The sequence below is a fragment of the Mizuhopecten yessoensis genome, unplaced genomic scaffold (genome assembly GCF_002113885.1).
Source record: "Mizuhopecten yessoensis strain PY_sf001 unplaced genomic scaffold, ASM211388v2 scaffold7725, whole genome shotgun sequence".
NCBI classification, from domain to species: domain Eukaryota; kingdom Metazoa; phylum Mollusca; class Bivalvia; order Pectinida; family Pectinidae; genus Mizuhopecten; species Mizuhopecten yessoensis.
In genome coordinates, this window is record NW_018407191.1 from 579,361 (window position 1) to 601,448 (window position 22,088).

The 22,088-nt window shown below is 34.3% G+C and overlaps 2 protein-coding genes across 3 annotated transcripts; both read left to right on the forward strand.

Moving 5' to 3' along the window:
* The first annotated feature begins 823 nt into the window (after positions 1–823).
* LOC110454249 (short-chain collagen C4-like) lies at positions 824–3,098 on the forward strand. Its single transcript, XM_021503673.1, has 3 exons — positions 824–1,169; positions 1,960–2,034; positions 2,572–3,098. The coding sequence occupies exons 1-3, from the start codon at positions 908–910 to the stop codon at positions 3,051–3,053; spliced, it is 819 nt and encodes a 272-aa protein (XP_021359348.1). The 5' UTR covers positions 824–907; the 3' UTR covers positions 3,054–3,098.
* Positions 3,099–7,208: 4,110 nt separating this feature from the next.
* LOC110454237 (ADP-ribosylation factor-like protein 15) lies at positions 7,209–14,287 on the forward strand. 2 transcript variants are annotated; one of them, XM_021503644.1, is made up of 5 exons: positions 7,209–7,315; positions 7,952–8,096; positions 8,809–8,868; positions 9,917–10,125; positions 10,735–14,287. In XM_021503644.1, exons 1-5 carry the CDS (start codon positions 7,262–7,264, stop codon positions 10,912–10,914), a joined length of 648 nt encoding a protein of 215 aa, XP_021359319.1. In that variant the 5' UTR covers positions 7,209–7,261; the 3' UTR covers positions 10,915–14,287. The 2 variants fall into 2 exon arrangements, with proteins under 2 accessions (XP_021359319.1, XP_021359318.1); XM_021503643.1 differs by lacking the exon at positions 7,209–7,315 and adding an exon at positions 7,439–7,670.
* Positions 14,288–22,088: the final 7,801 nt, after the last annotated feature.

Sequence of the window (22,088 nt, forward strand, 5' to 3'; positions counted from 1 at the left end):
ACATTTAATAAGATATAAAATAGCTGACCAATGAAGACATGTAGCCACCGGTATTAGGAAAGGAAATAAAATACAAAAGCTGCCTGTGTAACGTACTTGTCGTTTTGACACTGTCCGCCATTCAGTAATAGGCAAAGTTAATTTTACAAAATATCAAAATGCTAGGAACTCTTCGGTCATTTTAAAATAAAGAAAATCTTGAATTCCTGTTATCATAATGTTACTTGGTAACAAATTAACAATTACGACGTATTCAAGTATGAATATCGTTAAAGATAGTCAAGAATCCTCTATGTGTTTCCTTTTTAAGATTTGAAATATGTTTTGATAATAAAAAATATAAATTTGATGTGCATTTTCTTAAGATATTCATTTTTACCACTTTCACAAAACTATTGCCGATACTTAAAGACATTGAAGTGCCATGTTTACCCTTCCTGTGCTTTATAATTAAGACGTTGAGAATTAAAACAGATAGCTCGTCATGTTTTAATAATTTTCCTGTTGAAGCTGCTACAAGCATCGATTTAAAATTTAAACAATACGTATGTGTATGTAAATCAATCTTTGTATTTACTACTTAATGTAGTGAACGCAGTGAAGCGATATTCTTTTGAAAATATTTAATAGACAATGGACCTCTGAAATTATGAATATAACTCCGTACACATTACGTAACGATATACAATGTGTAGAAGGAATCTACATGAACCAATTTTATATCTGAAATAAGCAAAATCATATTATCAGGAACTTTAACCTTGATCGGCGTCAAAATGTCAAATGAGTGGGTGTTACATGTCATGAGTCTAGATAAACCTTTTTATCTACCGACTGGGTGATTTTTGTCTGCCGGGCGTAAGCACTACACGGATCGTTAAGTTTAGAAGTGTCTGTCCCTATCAAAATGTGGTTTTCGTGTTTAAAAATCGCTTTTTTTCTAACTGTTATTTCCTATATTAACGGGTCTGATGAGAAGCGAATTCTTCTCAGTGATCCACAGTACATACAACAGGAGCTGACAAGATTCCAGTCGGAGCTGCAGGAGATGCAGGTCAAGTACAATGCAATATCGAACCAGAATACCGAATTGCAATCCCTGCAGGCTACCGTAACAAATCTGCAAAACACCGTGTTAACTCAAGACGCAATTATCAAAAGACTACCAAGTAAGTCGAATTATGGCACAGCATTTTTTTCCATTTTTGAAAACAAATCTAAGTATGGCATAGATGGTTGTGAAAATGATAAAGAAAATGTATGTATATTCCTTAAATTCTAAACGGTTTTTAGTATTCCAAACCTATTAGAAATGTTCAGTAGCTTGTCCGTGCTTTGTGGTATCACACCTGCAAAACAGCTAATTTTGTTTGCATCGGCGACATCAATTTCAGGTCTAGAAAAAAGGTATGTTTATTCTTTGTCTGTTTGTTTTCTGATAGAAATTATAAAATCATCACAGTGCCATAGCTCAGATATTTTACAACTGATTTGTATAATATGCATTACATATTCTCATTTAGCCCACGACAATGCAATGTATTTTCCTAGTAGTTATAATTCCTTTTTATTTGTAACTCATCGGGTTTTTTCACTGATATAGTCGACAAATAGGTCAAATTCGAATTTTTAATTAGTTTACTATATATCCAATATTCCATGATTTAATTTAATTTGCATGAAATCGAATTGATTACAATGTCGTTTTAAAACACTATACATCAGTAATCGAGTTTTTCTCGGTGGTTACAAAAACTAACAAATCAAGTATGCAGAATTGACCGATTGCCTTTGTTTATAAATAACAAGAAAAACCCTCAAGAAACTGCTTACCTTACGAATGTGTGTTTTTGAGCACGTGACCAGCAACTTTTTAATATATAAAACTACTAATTTGAAACTCTAAAAATCTGATGACAGTTGTAAATAATCCTTGTACGTTCTATATAAAATTGACAGGCGGCAGAGGAGCAGTGTTTACAAGATGGGGAAGGAATGACTGTCCTGTCAATACAACAACCATGGTTTACTCAGGTACATTTAAACCACGATATAGTGTCCCTCATTACATTTGCCACCTCGCTTACCGCCAACAGTTTTCCAAGTACATTTTTCTCATAATATTGAAAATGGTTTTGTATATTTCCCCACATATCGCCAATCCCCTTTATAACGCCAACATTTATCTAGACAAACAGTGGCAGTATACCAAGGTTTTACATTAGTTGATTTATTTTCCATAATTCATTTCAACATTGGCTCGTTGTGATATTGGTCTGTTGAATTATTATATAACCTAAATAATTAACAAAAATGAGTTAATAATATTGTCACTAAAACAAGTAAGTAGATTTGGTGAATATTTGCAAAAGTTCCTTGGTAAGATACATGTTTGATAATAGACGAATGACATTGTAGTTTCAAAATACACACTTCAATGTTGAATGAGTGGCTGAAGAAGAACACGCAAACCTTCCTTATTCACACCGTAATAATTATGAAGATTTATCTTTTTCGGTGTTATTATAACTTAATGCCAAACTAACATGCTATGTTGATGTATTTATACAGGATACGCTGGTGGGTCTTATTTCACCCACCCTGGAGCTGCAGCAGAATACGTCTGTATGCCTAGCGATCCAATATGGGGACCATACAAGGATTATGTTAGCAACGAATATTTTGGATACGTGTATGGGGCTGAGTACGAAGTACCTGCACATATTTTTGGTATGCCGAATTTATCAGAGGACGTACCGTGTGCCGTCTGTCTTGGTACACAGTACACAGCCTCCCTCATGATCCCGGGTAGGACACAATGTTATCCCGGATGGACGGAGGGCTATCATGGTGAGCTAGCCTCCGGTTACTATAACCATGCTGCAGCCTCTCAATATGTCTGTGTTGATCAACATCCACAAGCCCTTCCCGCCGGAGGTAACCATAATGAGGATGGTAAATTATTCTATGGTGTCAAAGCTAAATGTGGACCATTACCTTGTCCACCGTATGAGGACGGGAAATTCCTCTCGTGTGTTGTGTGTATGAAGTGAATAAAGTATCAACATGTATTCAAATTATGAAAATAAAAGAAAGCAAATATATCGTTCCTGCTCCTTTCTGTTCAGTGATATAATTAGTCTTAGTATACTTGAAATTTTCAAGGAGGTTGACCTGCCAGAAAATGCAGTCTTACAGTAAATCGGAAACAGCTATCAAAATATAATTTACTCCGTTTGAAGACAATTGTATTTGCGTTTTAATACTACTGTTTGCTTCCAGAAGAGAATCATATAAAACGTTATCATATTCCTACCAAAGTGACGATAGGGAAGATATGACTCATAGAAATAATTTGAGCATTTATCCCTCTGATACAAAGCAGACTATGCTTATGATCAACTGAAATGCAAATGCAACGTTTCACTATTTATTGTTGGATTTATTTGTTTCTAAACGAAAGAAATCCTCCCTACCTTCTGTAAAATCAGTGTTGAGATGGTATAGCATTATCTCATCAACTGTGGTCAATATAAATGGGATAAAAAGGTAAATCATAACCACAACATTATAAATGCATAAACTTTTTTCCGGAAGTCAACTCATTCATGATAATGGCTGAACCATCCTTGAAATTCCAAGAGTTTCGCTCACTTATGTTCTGGAATACATCATGGCAAAATAGTAGGCACGCGGTTAAGTATTTGGCTAGTTTCAGGTTAAAACAAAACTGACCAACGAACGCTACACTGATACTTGTACATAACCTTTAAAGATCACAAAGAACGACGCCCGACCGGTGAAGTTTACCGTTCTACTGCCACGTAATTCTTTTGGTGTACATCAAAGGATCAAACTAGCTTAATTGGTTTAGTTTGGTTTGTTTGTGGTTTACGTCCTATTAACAGTTATGGTCATTTAAGGGAAATGCCATGGATTTGTTGGTGGAGGAAAGCTGGAGTTCTCGGAGAATAACCACTGACCAAAGGCCAGCACCTGGCGACTACCCCACGTAGGCCTCAAACACGCGACCCAGTGGTGGAAGGCTAGTGGTAGCAGAATGTCAGATGCCTTAACCACTTGGCCACCGCAGCCCCATCGTATCCTCAACAAGGTTACACGTACAGAGCCTTAGCTTTAGTTGTGACACATCCCAATTTAGCAGGAAACATAAGAGGGCGCAATCCCTGGGGTTTCAATGATGTTCTGATTCAAACGAAGAAAAAGACTATAGAGCTACCGCAAATTATCTGTGAGGCGTGGTAAGCAAAATATTAGAATTAAGAATGAAGCGACAGCGAGGCTAAACATTAATCAGATCAGTTTGGCCAGTTAAAGGGTCATTGATATCATGATTTGATGATATAAAGCTGCCAAACACTAATAACAACAGTAAGATAGGACTTTTATCAATCAGCGATAAGTTAACACGCACGAGACACTAACCTGAATAATAGTTCTTCATGAGGATGTAAATAGAAATCTTAAAGCTGAAATGGCTTGCACAATATTACAAAAATAATTGTTGATAATACAAGATAAAAAAAAATATCATAAAAATAACAAAGTGGCATTTACATTTCTGTATATGTTTTCAATAAATTGGATTTAAATTGGTCAGAGAAAGAGACAACCATGCAATAACAAAAACTATGAGAATTAAACTCATAACTGTTATTCATTTATGCAACGGTGATCATATCTATCCAGCTACGCTTCGTTGAAAATCTTGCTATAGATGTTGGAGAGTCCACAGACCCCCTCATCTCGATCCAGAACTTGCCCGCTGCGGCGTATCAAGATGGCTTCCTTTATCTGCTACTTGAACAATTGCTCCATGTCCAACAATTTGAAGTTATCCAAGTCAATTATATGGTTTTGATGTATGGCATGGTCTGTGGATGCCGATTTATTTATCTGGGACTACGACTGCTTCCTTTCTGGTTAGGAGAATTCCTTTCCCTCTTGATTTTCTGTTTCTTTCCGGTGTTCACTAAGTCGGACCCCAACTCGCCTTCCAGTTTCTTCCATACATGATGCACCGCCGTGCTTGAATCCGATTTTGTGTATGCCTTCTGCGACGTTTCCTTTGGATGTTTTATCTTTAGGGTTTATCAGGATAATACGAAGCTTCTTGTGGGGATTCATGGCTGTCGCTATGTCGTGGCCGCAATATATCTTCTGAATGGTTTTTAATAGTCCCTTTGTATACGAAATGACCATTTGACCTTTCATGTTGCCCCTCTCCTTACTTTGACACTGTTTTTTAGGATATACACATGTTTTCATTTCCTAAGCAATGTGATTCTGCTGTTGCATTCTGTTCTTTTGTTCTGTGACAATTGTATCTCATCTGTTGAGCAAAGACCGTACTATGCCAAAATTCTAGTGCAAAGTATGATGAGATTTAAAGTTCGGATATGGAGTCCGTATGCGTCTTTTTCCTATAGACCAAGACGGTCATCTTCCTTTACCATTTGGCTATCTGTTCATGGAATCTGTTTTGTTAATATGTTTGATCAAAACCCTCGACCAAAAACCTTTCTTGTCGTCATCATATCGTTTCCATAGGTGGGCTTGTACTGTTTTGGGGCAATGGCTGTTATCTCCTGCTCCAGATATATCGATGTTCCCTGAACAAATTGGCCACAATAGGAGACACTGGACTGCCCTTATCAGTGCCGAAGACAGAAATATGTTGTTGTCAGCACAAATTCCAGCAAATCAAATCCATATGATGTCCCGATTCTGGAGATTTGAGTTCGTACGCCAAAACCCGTCCAACACTTTAAATTATTATAAGTGCATCGATTTTGGGTGTGTTGGCAAATAGAGAGAAACAACATTTGAAATAACCATGCCCTTCTCATCTGGTATTATCGTAAGAGAGCCCCATACAAGTAGGACGTTCTAGATGTGTGTTGTGTAGACCACAGTCCGGTGGACTGTCACAGTGTGGTGTATTTTTTTTTTAAAGATGTTGCCTTGCGAAGATTTTGTTCAGGAGTGAGTACGATAGTGTAATTTGCAGAGTGGTCATCTATCCCGTCACTGACCACGCCCAACGTTACTGGACAGCTCCTCCCTGTGTACCGATGTACATTCCCTTACACCCTTACCCCCACATCGGGTTATACCGTATCACCGGAAAAACTAGCTTGCTAGAAAGGCAATCTATTTCTAATCTGTATATATTTTATTTGCATTGCATTCTATTATGACATAAACATTGTTATCTTAGGAAAGGTTGTAGTGCTATGTTGTGGACTTCTTTGTAGACAGGTTAAACTTTTGGAGGCAATCTGATTGGGTTTGGTATTCGAGATAAAATGCTGCCTACTATTTAGTCGCTTTATACGCCGTTTAAATGTTGTATTTCACTTTATGAAATATGTTCTAACTTTTTTTTAATAATATTATGTCGAATTAACGTAATTATGTTTTGAAATTCCATTAACAATTATAAACGGTATAATTAACAGATAAGGAATTTGATGGGTTAAATTTTAAAATTTAAAAGACGGAAGCAAACAGTCAACTCAGTAGAAAATCCGTTTGAATTTGTGTGATAAAGTTTCGAATTTAAACTCCTATTTTTAGAAACAGTATTTTAATAGTGTCATGAAAGGGAAATTCCCTCTAGCTCGAAAGTAGAAGGCGACCGTGATCATAGTCATATCACGGAATTAGATTAGACCTCTTCCATTTTCATGGTCATGGCGTTAAAGTTACTATTACATTCGACGTGTATCAGGCTTGATGGCTACTTTGTCTCATATCTAAGTCCGTGGTCATATGTAAAATTAAAATCTACCAGACCCCTAAAACATGTAAAATTAATAAGATCATTGGGGGTGTCATTTTTACCGAAAGTCGATCTAAACCCATTACACATATAAAACTACTCTGAATACCTGAGTTTAGGTACAAATATAGTTGTAACAAATTCCCAGGTCCCTGTGGTTTTGACTGACGGCACAACTTGAGTCAAGGCAAAATTATAAAATAATGTATATAAACTTCTTTCGTTCAAGACCCGGCATACTTTCATCATTTCATATATAATACTGCTCGTATCAAATTTATATTGGTTTTTGATTCATACAATGATAGCAGTTAAGGTAAATCTTACTAGAAGGCTTAAAAATGAATCCGGTCCGATTCTTTACCAGCGGATGTAGATTTAGACACTCCTAAGTCTACATGACGTCATTTCCCGCCATCCGTAAACAAGCTCCTACCAACAGGGCGTTACGACAAAATGTGTGAAAATCTAATGCTAGTATGCGCTTTGCTCAGGATTGGCGTGTACTCGGTGAGTATATCGTTCATGGTTGTCATGGTGGTGTGCATAAACACAATGCAATCGGCTAACAACATGTCTGCACACGAGTTTACGTTGTTTGTATACTACATGTTAGTGTCTTGACTGCTAACTGTCATCAGTCCGATTGGTAGTACTAATATTGAGACCCGGCCTCCTCTGCCCCGACGCAATATATACAACAATCTCTCGTCGTCAGAAAGCTACGTTATCGCAGCTATCCGATTGTATGTTTATCGAAACTCAAACTGACATGTGGTCCCTGAAGGCGACTTCTGCTGTTCTGGCCCCAACACCAGATTTTAAACGTTTTAATAGGTTTGGCACAACGGCGCATATGATATGGGTAATAATCCTGCATTTGGGTAACAGTTACCCATTTGAGTAACAATTTTATTACTGAAATGGGGAATAAAGTGAAATAAAAACACAAAATTCTGTTACACACTTGGAGCAAAAAAGGGCGTCATTCTGTCAACTAAATCAAATAAATAACACAATGAAGTACATTTGTGCACAAAAATTTATCAATTCTGATGTCTAAGTTTTTGTGAAAAGGACAAACCATATCACTGACTTTGTTCTCTGTGGTACCGGTTATTCATCATGTAATTATTATTTTTATAGTTCTTCCGGAGACTGTGTGGATTTGGACCTCCCCCAGCCAAGCCAAATTTCACAGTGTTGTGTATTGGACTAGAAGGGTCTGGAAAGAGCTCCCTCTTGGCAGTGCTTAGTGGGGAAAAGTATGAAGACATACCACCAACTATTGGTAAGAACAGATAAAATAGAAATGTGTACATGTACCATAATTATACTTCTGACTTTTTGCAGACGTCAGTATCTTGAAAATTCATGATCTCTTAAAATATTCTTATTATTATATATACATGAAAACCCTAAATACATAGAGAGCTACAAGTGGAGACAATTCACTTGCACAAAATCATCATTTCTCAATGGAGTGTCTAGTTGGATGATGTGTATTATCAAAAGTAAAAGCTACCTTGTTTGTCTTGCAATAATCCCAGAAGCAGACCTGACACAAAGAAGGGACTGGGTTTATTACAAGCCAAAGAAAGAACGTTTGATGACTATTTAACTCATTCACCCATGAAGACACATTTGAACTCTTCCAATTCAAAGGTTGGAATAGTTCATCATGAAATTTCAGGGGTGAATAAGTTAACTGAACTTCAATAGATATGGGTGGGCTTCTTTTTTACCAGTCATGAGCTTAATTATTGTCAGATAAATATAAGTGCCTCTGAACATCACTACATATACATCAGCGTCTTATTTTATGAGTACCAGGGTGTTGTTTAAGTATATTAATTCTTCTGAATGTTGGCTCTTATGATAAAATCTCTGTCATTATCATAAAGGGAAAGGGTGAAAAAGTCAAAAGTTAAACTGGGTCAAATTTTTAAATAAATCATTAAAAATAGAAATATGTACCGTAATTGCTCTTTACATCTTTTCAGGTTTCAGTATCAAAGCTCTGATGTTTGAAGACTGTATTGTTGATGTCAAAGAACTTGGAGGCAAGTAAAGTGATAAGTATATAACCCTAAAACAAAACTGTGTTTCAGTATCAAAAATAAACATTATTTGATGACTCTGTTATATTGATGTCAAGGAAATTTTTAGGCTGCAGTTTATCAGTTCTCTGGCAATAACGCAAGGAACCCTATTTATTTTTGCACGTCCTACATCACTATCATCATTTCTTTGCTTATTTTCTAGCAAGAATGCAAGGATTTGGAAGATATCTTTTGTGCATGGCCTAACTGCTATAGTGGATGTGGTCTTTAAACCCCATATAAAGTTTTGGTACAGTCAAACCTCGTTATCTCGAACTCGTATAACGCGAAGACCCCGTTTAACTTGAAGTATTTCATCGGTCCCGACCAAAACTTACATTATCTTATTAGAACTGTTTCTAGATAAAATACTGTCATTTCAATATTTTGGTCACACTTAAAACTTTACACATGACAGACTTCTGGGCTATGGAAGGAGCCTAGATTGTTCTTTTAGGGTCAGTGATTAGAGATCTTTCAAGATCACAAAAGATGTTGTACTGATATTTTTTCACAGCATCATCGTCCAGCTCCAAACTTCACCTACGTAATCTTCCTGGCCTGAAAAAGACAGGTGTTTTTTTTAAGGTTAAAGGTCAAGGTCACCAGAGAGGGGAACATTAAATTATTTCTGAAAAAACATCTTTCTTGTAAAATTTGATCAGCTTCAAACTTGCAACACGTGAACTTTCATGATTTTAGATATATATAGATATTAGATGTCAGACACACATTTTCCCTGCATTGATCGTATTCATAAAGAAGGAATTATAAAGATGTTTAGAATAGTTGTGCAAAATATTAAATTGAGTGAATAAATCATATAGAAGTTTTAAAGGTAAATAGTAAAGCATATAAAAATGAAACTGACAAATAAAGTTTTTAGAAAACTTGTGTTGACCCTATATTGAATTAAAAATTAGAAACATTTAAACACTAAATGCAGATAAACATAATTAATTGGAGTGCGGAATGAGTTAGTTTTCATATTGTTTTCTTTTGCTTCTAGGTCGTGAATCTGTCCGTCCGTATTGGGACCGATATTATGCCGGAGCCCAGGGAATCATATTTGTTGTGGATAGCACATCTTCTGATGAGAACCTTAAGCTTGCCAGTAACGAATTCCACAAAGCACTCGGTGATCCTGTATTGGATGATCTCCCTTTATTAGTGTTGTGTAGTTACCAAGATAAACAGGACGCAAAATCTCCCTCTCAGGTAAACATGGATATTAGGGCTGTATACTACTTCCTATGATATGTGTCTCCTTTAAAAAAAGACTTCCACACATAAAACGCTAAAATTCATGATATAAGGAGTGTACATTTCTACTAGCCTGGCACCGGAGGGGGGCATTGGGGGGCAGGGCTGGTATATTAAAAATTCGGCTATTGGAATGTTAAAAAAAAAATCATTTAAAAAAAATAGGTCTGGCTATGACAACTTTTCAGATTCTGGGGGTATGTGCCTCAATCAATCATTTCTGAAAGGTTACATATACCTTGAGGAACTTAAATGAAAAAATAAAGAAGAAATAAAATATCAATAGCAATGTTACAAGAAAAAAATGTAACTTGGTCAGACCTGGCCCTCCCATCACAATACAGTCACTTTTACCAACTGAGCTACATACCTGTTCAACAATAGTTCCCTAGCTGAGTCCCACTTCTGTTATATTGGAAATGAAATTAAGGGCAGGGTACTGTACATGTTTTTATTAAAAAAAAACTACAGTGGTATTCCTTATTGTTTTGCCTGCAGTGTGACTTGGATCCTTAATATTTGTTAGTTAATTTTGTTTAGAGTTATTCCCCTTTGTTTCCACAGCTGCAAGAAATCCTTGAGGTAAACCTGGAGGATGGCCACAGGCCCTGGGCCATACGTGGCTGTAGCATCCAAGACAGAGACAGTATCAAACAAAGCTTTGAAGAATTCAACAGATTCCTTTTACATCCTACAAATCATTCGAAAGATCATTCGAACAACAAAGACTTCAGCCGATTGTGAAGGAAAATATTTTATATCTACCAAACAATTCATTTTCTTATAAGTGATTGCAACTACATTCAATATGTTCGTGTTTGTGTTGTGAAGCTGACGGTGATATTCCCTTTTTGCAGACTACAGGTATCATACAAGGCCTCATTTTTACTCATACTTCATTTCATCCAAAAGATAATATCATTATTTTCTACTTTTAAAGTTTTTGAAATAAAACTTTATTCGTTTCAGAGGAGTTTAATATGAAACAAGTTTTTAATTCATGTGAATTATTTTTGTTAACTGGGATAGACGCGTGCTGAGGGTCTTGGTAGTGGTAGTAAAAACCTATTCGGTTGGGCAAATGATCCGACCCCAGCTCTCTTGGTGAAAGGCAGGTGATAAACAACTGCAACCACTGAAACATCTTACCACCTTTTTCTTTGTCTTCAACAAACTGACAGGAAATGCCATCTTTGGTGACACTTAGATTAAGTTTATAGAAAAATCTTCAATTTCCTACATGTTTAAGATGGTTTTGAATATGTTTCAAGGGAATTCTAAAAAAAGAAAGGATTAATCCATTAGTGATAAAACCTTGGTACCCTATTAACGAAGATACCTGTTCTAAGGGAAGCAACTCATCCTGTTCTCAACTCATCTGGGTCGTATCCATGCATCCTGTTTCAAAGACTAGGTGGCTCAGATATATTCTGCAATAAACAAAGGCACTTGGAACCGACTGAAAGCATAGCTAAAAATGTACTTTTGTAGTTTTATGACACATAAATAAAAATCTATTGAGAATTATATGTCCTTCTTTCATACGTCCATTAAATTATGTAACATATCCCAAAATACACATGTAAATTAATCGACCTGAATTTATATAAAAAAAAAGCAAACTTCCAACAGTCAGCATTTAAGTTTCGATCAGGCATGTCTGTACCCCTAGATACATGTACACACGTGGAATATTCCAGAGATAAGTCTCTGCTCAGATCTGAGCCTGTCATTTTCTTTTTTAAGTTTAGCTGGTTGAAAGGGTTGAACCGGACAAGCGAAAGTGGCCCCTGTCTTCTGCAAAACAGAAATATTACACGATGATCTTACCTAAATGTCACATAATGATGTGGAGAGTTTTTTTCACAAGACTTATACTTGATTGGTTGTGATGTTATCTGTTGTGTACTGTTATTGTTTACTTCAATTTCGTACTGCATGTAATTATAAATATTTATGAAAATTTGTACTTAAAATTTTGTATTGTTTTATACAACTTTTTGTATATTATTGTCAGTATTTTTTAATCACTTCATGTTTCTGGTCTAAATAATGAGAATATTCCCTAATCATGTAATCTGATATCCTTATAATTGATTCTTGTTGTAAGTGACGGTGATGTAATGTTATTCAATTTTGAAACCTAATTATTAAAAAATAATATTCATTTAATTTTGTTCAACGTAATATTCTGAATATTGTAGGAAAATTAAAACAGTGATGTTTTATTTATATTCTTAACTTTTAAATTATTTATATACTTAATATTTAGTCAATGAAAAGGGTGATTTTTGTATAAGTATTTTCTTACAGAATCTCAAATGAAATAGACTATTATTAATAGTTCAAGTTGAGATGTTGATGAATATGTTGTAATATTTTTTTTTTATTTACATTCAATATTTATATGCCTTATTACTTATCCCTAATAAAAGAAAAGTCTACTTACTTATAAATGCATGCTAAACATTTATCCTATCAACTTCATCATCTTCATTTTCAAAGTCTTGGTTCTCTTTTATTATCTAAAGAGAAATAACTTGAAATAATTGCTCTTATTTTTCAATTTACTTGATTTTTTTTACATAACTTTGAAATGACTCCAAAATAAAATATGTTTTTAACAAATTACATAGAACGTTATTCATTGAAAAAATCGGGCTCTTGCTCTTCATCAGCCGAGATGAGGAAAAATTGTGTAGAGTTTATGTCATATCCATTTTGAATCACTGCCTTTTGTTGTTGTTTTTTTTATTCAAAATGGACACAATATGTAATCTACAAAATTGTTTTCCTCAATTTGACAATATGAATCCAAATTCTTTTTAATAAGTAACATTTAAGGATTTTTTTTTTTTTTTAATTATGAAAAACATCTTGCTAGACAATGTTTTTGCACGGCTGATCTGCTTTTTATAACAAGTATTGAAATAACACATAAATTGATGGTGTACTATGTCTACAATAGTAAGAACATACTTTTGTCAAAAATTAAACACACAGCAAATCATTATCATTATATTTTACTGAAAGAATAATCAGGTACATATCATGATACAAACAGTGTTACTGATTGTCTTATTAAAATGTATATACATCAGTAAATCTCTCTATCCTTCATGTAACATTAATTAAGCTTAATCTTAATGAATCACAGCATATACAAGCACTTCTGCTATTTTTAATTCCATTTCCAGCTTTTGTACCCATATTTATCCTGCAGTAAGCCCAGAGGGGGGGGGGGGGCAACACTAGTGATGGACAATCAATTTAAAACCATAATCGATAATCGGTTTGGAATCGGAAGTAGTAAACCAATCGATGATCGATTGCATAATCGGTTCATAATTTTATGGGACTGAATACCCAAATTTAGTCGAGAACACTACTATAACATCAATAGACAGAGTTGTTAACTATAAACTAGGTTTCATTCTTTTATAATGAATGAATTTCAAGCAGTTTTAATTCAGTTTTATCAATCATATACAAAAAGTTATAAGATTATATAATGACTTTCAATGCATTTTTTACATTGAAAACATTAACACTTTGATTTTAATGGAGAACCGATTATATCAATAAATGGAATTTGTAATTGATAATCGGAATCAGAAAGATCAAATCCATCGATCTTCAATTATACTATAGTTGATCATCAGTCCATTACTACTAGCCAACACATATTCTCTGACTCAAAGTAGGGGGTGGGCTTATTACAGGACAATGAAATAATAACTTTGTTTTTTTACTCGACTTCAATACTTATGGATGGGCTTATTACCAGACATGGGCTTATTGCTGGATAAATACGGTAATTTTATAGTTATCTCCGAGTCCTGCTTCATGTCATCAAATATCAAAATTGAAAGAAAAAACTATCGAACAACTACGTTTGTATATCGTTAATTTAACTACCAGGGTATTTTATAAAAGCAATTGCATTTATTTTGATCGATTGATTTGGTTTTCATGTATTTGCCACGGTTCATATGATAATAGGCCACTTGTTATGTCACCCATGATAATGCCAAAATCATGTCTTTGGACTTCACGTCTTAGATTTCAAAATAGCACTGTATTGTTGTACGGAAGACTATACACACTGTCAAGATGTTAAAAAAAAGAGTTTTTTTCCTCTACAAATATTCATATTACCAGTAATGCTTGTTAATATGATAAAAAGTAACTTGAACTTTTTTCCTGTTTCATATCAGTTCAATCATCCGAAAAGTTTCTCTTAGATCAGTAAACTCCAGACTCGATAAACTGAAAAATAATATATACACCCATTCCATTAATTTCCAATACTTTTTCATATTAAGCAATGGATAATGTGCAATTGATTTTGAAAATATGTATCATATTTTTAGGAACACAGAGAATTAATAACAGTATACATTACAGTTATAGGTAGGCCCATAGCCTGTCATAGTGAAAAACACTAGGTCTATGGGAATCACTGGCTTCATAGACTAAGTTGTCTATGAATTTATTTCCTATGATGTATAATGTACGTTGTGTATGATGCAATGATAGGTATGGTAGTGAAAGAAAAAGTACTCCGCCAAATTATAGTTCTATTACTATTTTATAAAGTCACCTGAGACAAAGTCTCAAGTGACCTATTCTAATTGTCTTTTGTCCGTCGTTGTCCATCGTGCTTTGTCTTTCTGTAAACAATTAACACTTTTTCGACTTCTTCTCACAAACCCCTGAACCAATTACAATAAAATTTAGCAGAAAACTTTCCCGGCCAAAGATGCACCAAAATTGTAAATTATATTCTGTAGTCCCCGTCCCTAGGGGCGGGGCCAAAAGTGGTCAAATTGGCTTAAATTTCAGCAATTTTCTACTTAAGACCCAGTTATGCTGGAAACAAATACTCTTCATAGCTGAAAGGGTCTTGAGGTGCTTTGTCAAAACTGTGAATTTCATTTCCCCCAGGGTTCACCTTCGCCCCTGTGGAGGGGGTGAAGTTTACTATAGTTTATATAGGAAAAATATACTTTTGGGTATATTTTGTTCATTTTCAATTGAAAATAATTTAAACATGATATATTATAACCCTGAAAGGACAGTTTGACACTGAAAATTCTGAGCCTGGCACACCCCAAGGGGCTGAGGGGCTGTCTTAGGGCCCAAAAGGGTCAAATTGGTTTAAAATTCAACAATCTTTTCTTCAGAACTAGTTATGCTGGAAACATATGGTATTCCTCATACATGGAAGGGTCTTGAGGTGCTTTAATTGTCAAAATTATGAACTTCATTACCCATGGGCTCCACTTTCATCCCTGGGGATGGGCTAAAGTTAATTATAGTTTATTTAGGAAAATGATACTTTTTGGAATACATTATTCATTTTCTATTGGAAATAATTCAGACCTAATTGGAATTATAATCATGAGATGAAAGTTTGATGCTATGGTGAAGGCCCCAGGGGCCTCTTGTTACACACCTTTTCTTTATTTCATGTTTTTAAACACTAAATATATAAGAGAACATTTCTTGGTAAATGTCTGGTCTATCAAAATTTCTTTCGGCCAATAAGAAATCTAAATCTCATAAACCGTTTGTTTATGGTGTTATATAAATCCTAAATTCTAAGACTGTTTGTATGAATATTTATTTCTGCAGTCGAAGCAATTTTAAACGGAGGAATATTTTTAGTCTGACATATATAACGAGATGAATAAGGGATCTTACAGTAATTTGATGATCTTTATCGTCTGATCAAACTTTGTGTAGTGTTTGTAACTATGTTCAGGACATATGTTATTTTACTAAGGTATGCATCTCCATTCCTTTCAAAAAGAGTTCCACTCCAAAGACACCCAACTCGTTCACCCCAGAAATTTCAAAATGAACTATTCCAATCTTTGAATTGGAAGAGTTCAAATATGTCTTCAGGAGTGAATGAGTTAAAGTATCTTATGTATGGATAATTAGTGCTTTGATCTCTGCTATGAAGTTAATTCATTCATCACTCCTTTTAATCATTTACTAGAAAGCATGCATTGAAAATGCTCAGATCACTTTGAATAATGAGATATATATAGATAAAACAAAACCCCTTAATTGTTTATAAATTAAGATGTTCTTTCCATTAAATATGACGGATCATGAGAATATTACGAAGAGAAAAGCACTACACTTTCGCAGTTTTTGCAGAGAGTATTATGAGGTTCAGTTGATGTGATAATCCAATACAAAAAATGGGGAAAATATTAACCTACTGTTTCTAAAAATAGTAACACAAGAGTTAATATCACAAATCACTGACACCCACATGATTATAATCTAACAAATGAGAATGCAGCAAAAAACGTGTCATCTAACATCATCCAGCTATCCTTTTTGGTTATTGTGTTATAACACTTCATGTACAAGGATGTTTATCATTGTTATTGTATGTTCATCAAGTCCAGGCTCAGTTTCAGAAATCCCAGGTACTCAGGAATAGAACATTTTATGAGTCTTTAGATAGACATCCAATTGAATAGCTGAATAAAAATGATATCCAAAATCGTCACAGGAACTAAATTGGTGCTTGGGTGAAATTCCTGCTTAAAAATAGTTTACATAACAAAATAGTGTATTTAAACATAGATTTTCATTGTACATTGTGACATTTATCCTTTTCAGTAAAATCATGCAATGCTTGCCATTTTTACGCAAAGTTTTCCTCTATGAGAGGATTAAATGTTAGCTAGTAGGTGATGGATCTGTAGCTGTAGTGATAGACCAGAATCTGTTTTTTTAGATAGATAAATTAGTAATATCATGATAACCATATATACACTGGAAATTGTAAATATTGGCATATCTGTTATTTTAATTCTAATATTTCTAATATTTTAACATTTTCATTTCACATCCATGTTTACTATATTTCCATGTTATTGCTATTTCACAAAAGATTCCAAGATTCAAATTTCTCAATTTGCTGAACTGGATATTTTTCCTTTTTCAAGAGAAAATATTTTTCTTTGATTTTGTGAAAAAAAATTGAATGAAGTATATGAAGCTTGATTAAAACATTTGTCCTCCACAGAAAAAATATTGATAATGTCGCGTTTGAGATCATTGTTTACGACTGCTGTACAATCGAAAATGTCCATAGAATTCATTGCTGTATTGAAAATATTATATGTATTGTGTTCTCGGATTTATTAAATATATTGCATATTAGATATTGTAGATCCTTAACTCATTCAACCCTGAAATTTCAAAATGAACTATTCCAACCTTTGAATTTGAGGAGTTCAAATGTGTCTTCAGGGGTGAATGAGTTAGCTTGTCCATTCATTTCGTCCAAGAATAAATCCCCAGTACGAACAGATGGGCCAGACACAAAGTGCTATATTTTTACAATGACTGTTATAATAAAGGTTAAAAAATGGTCTTTGCTCCTGTAAATGAAGGGATATCAGTCTTTTCAGTCTTTTGATCAGATGGTGTTAACTGAAAGTTTTTTGAATATTTTTATGGTAACAGTTCTGAAAGGTTTTTGTTCATGTTACGAAAGAGATATATTTCTCGGAATATATATAATAATGCATATCTATATGGAATTTATTTGTCTGTATTGAATGAATTTTGATCCATCATTGCCTTTATTTTTGACACCAAAAGTGTTGGGATTTTTTATCTGCAGAAATGTTTATTAGTAATAACTCTCATTGATATAAGCCACTTCAAAAATAGGCTCAATTTTAGAATGACTGAAAATTTTGGCAACATTTAAAAGAATGATAAAACAATTATTTCAACATTAATAACTATATGATATATATATAAATTTTTTCACAATGTCATCCTTAGTCTTTGTTATTGATGAGACAATTAATCCTTTCACTACTGTAGACCATAATGGACTCTCTCAGATAAATGAATGGTAGAGTCTAGTAAAGTTACCTAGGGGTGAAAGGGATCCCAGTACCACTGCCAAAAACTCTCATTACGCATTGGAAACTGGTTATTTCAGCATCACTGTAGCTTTCATAAATCATTTCTAAAAAGAAAACCACATGATTGTGGCCTTTCATGAAAAAATGATAAAGATGAAGTAAAGAAAATATAATAATCAACAATGCTCTGAGATTCGAACCCTGAACTTCAGATTGTTATGCTGTCAACCTGACTGAGGTACATGTACTGGGTCAACAAAAGATTCTTGGCCCAGCTATACTACCGTTATATCCAAAACGAAAATAAGGAGATGTCACTGAAAATATATGTAAAAACATCAATGCAGTGGGACAGGGCTCCTTAACTTGTAAAATAAGTTGGAGTAAATATCACCTGTGTGGAAACCTGTATTACCTGTCTGGAAACGTGTATTATTGAGTGTATCTTGTCACAATTTCTATTTAAAATCGTGAGAAATAGTTACTTTTATATTTTTGTACTTATCTGTTCACAGTTGTTTTTTTCATGTCTCTAATATATCTGCGTGTACATGTAGATGTTTGTCTTAAAGTCAAGTATATTTATCATGTAAAATTGTAGATTATATGTACATACTTGAGGAATATTGGATTACCTCCCCTGTTCAGGTTATAGGAGGAGTCATGATTAAACGGAATTCACCTGCCAACGCAAAGTTATGTATTGGAAACATGGCAAAGTAACTCTTATTTGTATGGTTTGTGTGGTTAAATAATCCATTTATTAACTCATGTGTTGGCAAGAAGAATTGCCTCCCCTTGACTCATAGGTTGCTTCAAGTGTTGATATCATGGGGAATTACCTCCCTTTGTCAAATTATATGTTATTTTGGTTATTTCTCTCTGTTAAATCATAAATTAGTTACAATTTTATGGAAAAGTATTGTTACATTTGTAAACACCTCCCCTTGTCAATGTTTGGATAAATTTGTTTGTAAGTAAAAACCTTATGAAAGAAATAACCTCCTTGACCAGGTTATGACATTCAGTACGATTTAACTGTAAATTGGCCTATAAGACGCAACCCATCATAATTATCTCCCCTTTCAATAGGATATCGTAGTATGTTAATTACCAGATTAACATCTCATTGTCGAAGCAAAAGGAAGTACATTAGAATACCAAATAATCTCAACTTCCAAAAGCAGAGGAAAACATTAAATCACCTCCCCTTCAAGAAACAAAATGCATTGTTTAGTCGAACTAGATGTACATTTTTTTTACAATTTCGTCTACTAAATTTCATTCTGGTATACATGTATTTCTTATCTGTTTGCATGTGTTTGTTTGAAAAATATCCGCTACTTTTTTTTTTTTTTATGTGGTTCGATAGAACAGGGGAAAAAATCAGAACTTGAGTTCTTACTTTTTCAAAAGTCATGTAAAACATTGTTTTTCACAATGATACACCATTAGAAGGTAATCATGTGTTGCTTGAAAAGTACATAAATAAAATACAGTTGTGCATGCATTAAATATTAATGTTTACCATGTAGATAAATTTATAATGTTTTAAACATGTGTACGTTCGTTTTTATTGCTATTGAGTGTTGAAATTCACGAACAAAACAAAAACAAACAAAAAAGCAGGGGGAAAAATTGCCAAAACGACCATTCTACATTTTCTGGTACATCATAAATAATATGATAGGATCACTGACTTAAATAACAATCTAATCTAATTCCGTGATAGGATGGACATTTTTACCACTTATAAAAATGCAACAGACAAGACATGTATGCTATATATATTTATTAATAAGCTCATCTTGTTTACACACATCCTCGACACTCCAGGGGTAACGCTAACTTGCGCTTTCTGAACCTCTGGAAAATGTCATAGCAAAATTGAAGGCACGTGGCTATCTGTTTGATCGGTTTTGGGTAATGTCCCTTTACAGATTACAGAGGAGTGATCACCATTACGCTTACGCCGGATTCGTTTGATGTACATCAAAGGATCAAACTACTAGTAGTCCTCCTCGTCTCGTCCTCAAGGTGGCACACACTGAGTCGCCGATTTTGTTATGATATATTCCAAGATGCAGTGAGCGTTCCCAGACTATCGTGGACGATCGATTTACACGTCACTGAATACACCCTTTACTGGGTAAAACCCTAGATTGACACTATCAACCTCCGACTGTGATGGGCCACCACTGCCCAGGTTAGGCCTATTGATCACTGAAAACCGAATACCAGTATGTAGCCATTTTAAGAAAGAAAAAATGAGTAAACTCATTAACCTGTTGGCTTGCATTTTTTCTAAAAGTCGATATGCTAATACTGTAATTAGAATGAATATCATGTGAATACAAAGTTGTGCAAACTAATTTGTGGGAAATCTCATATATTGACTTCCAAAAGTTGATAACTAAATTATTATGAGTTTATTTTTTGGATCCACCAATCAATGTTTCCTTCTTAAATTGTCGGTAAAATTGTATGTCTCCTGTGTGATGATATTCGGGTTACAGTTTCTGCCCCTCAGAAGAAAACATGAATTTCAATTTGTAATGCCAACCAACAATATTCAGGAAATAGGTCAAAACTCAGCTGCCTGTCAACCACGTGAGCGTCATAATCTTGTCACAAAGTATATATTGTTTGTAAATATGGTAAATATACCTTACTAGAGTAATCAATATGAACAAGTGCCCTTTGAAAGCTCTTGTCAAATTTGCACGATGTTTTGAATAGGCGTACAAATATCTTAAACCCTTTAAATTCTAAGGGATAAACAGGAATATATATTTCGGTATATTCCGTCTTTTCGTATTGCAGAGTTATCTGCTCTTGTGAGTAGGTATTGATTGTTACGTCATTAGTTTGTGTGAGAAAATTACGTCGTTTTCTCAAAAAAATATGACGTTACTCTCTCACAAACAAATGGCGTAACAATCAATACCTGCTCATAAGAGCAGATAACTCTGCAATACGAAAAGGAGGAATACCGTACAACCCCGACAATCATCATGGTCATTTCATATAATTGAATTTAAAAAGAAACGCAATGCATTTTAGTCCATAGTTCATTGCTGATGAAATCAAAATTATTTTTCATCCGACACAACACTGCTCGGTAATGTTTTCGTCAAGCATCTCCAACCGAACAGACATAAGAATTTCAAATATCGCGCCAAACAATGCTGTATATGACGTCATTACTTTTTGTGTTTTCTTTTCTTTTTATGTTATAAGATATAACATGTGAAAGTCTTATTATTGGCGTTATAGCTGAAATTATTGTGGCATATTAGTTTTATTAGTATGCCCATCAACTACATGTTACGAGCCTTGAAGTATCATCAATGATATGCAAAACGCAACACCAGCTTCAAGAGAGAAGACGTTTTTGCATTAGTTAGGAAAACTTTTGAATAGTGGGAAAGTTATCTAGCTTTTCTATACAGATACAAGTGCAATCAGAAAAAAATACAGCTTAAGTGACACAATTGTTTTAGGATGAAAGATCCATTTCGGTTCTAAGACGGATGGACAAGGTCAAGTATCCATATGTTGCTCAGTAGGTGATGCTTTCTTCTAAATTAGGTAGTCTGAAGGTCAACACATAACAAAATGGCGGCGGAAAATTAACTCTGGTGTACACAAATGGTAATGTGAGGAATACTTAACGACTTTTAAAGCATAGGTGTAATTTCAAATTTTATTTTTCAAAACGTTTCTGATTAAGATTGTAAAATATGTTTTCCCTTGATATTGTAATTGTGCAACAGCTGGGCTTTTTTTTCATTTGAGTGACGTCAATTCCCAACGGCGAATGCTGCATGTTGATGTTTGTAGAGAGAGTATGACGATACTCAAAAATGACTGATGAATTATACATGCAACCACTGAAGTGATACATTGCGAGCGGTTGTTCGCCCTCCATCGTCTGCAAACTTAACTCATTTTGACTTCTTTTCTAGCATGTGTAGACGTACTTTATTCAAACTTGACACAAGCCAA

Excerpts from the sequence above, each read along its gene's own strand:
- LOC110454237 (XM_021503643.1), top strand. The coding sequence starts at position 7,554 with ATGTTTATCGAAACTCAAACTGACATGTGGTCCCTGAAGGCGACTTCT. Across the intron at positions 7,671-7,951 it reads CAACGGCGCATATGATATGG|TTCTTCCGGAGACTGTGTGG; the intron begins GTAATAATCCTG and ends TTATTTTTATAG. Across the intron at positions 8,097-8,808 it reads AGACATACCACCAACTATTG|GTTTCAGTATCAAAGCTCTG; the intron begins GTAAGAACAGAT and ends ACATCTTTTCAG.
- LOC110454249 (XM_021503673.1), top strand. The coding sequence starts at position 908 with ATGTGGTTTTCGTGTTTAAAAATCGCTTTTTTTCTAACTGTTATTTCC. Across the intron at positions 1,170-1,959 it reads AATTATCAAAAGACTACCAA|GCGGCAGAGGAGCAGTGTTT; the intron begins GTAAGTCGAATT and ends TAAAATTGACAG. Across the intron at positions 2,035-2,571 it reads AACAACCATGGTTTACTCAG|GATACGCTGGTGGGTCTTAT; the intron begins GTACATTTAAAC and ends GTATTTATACAG.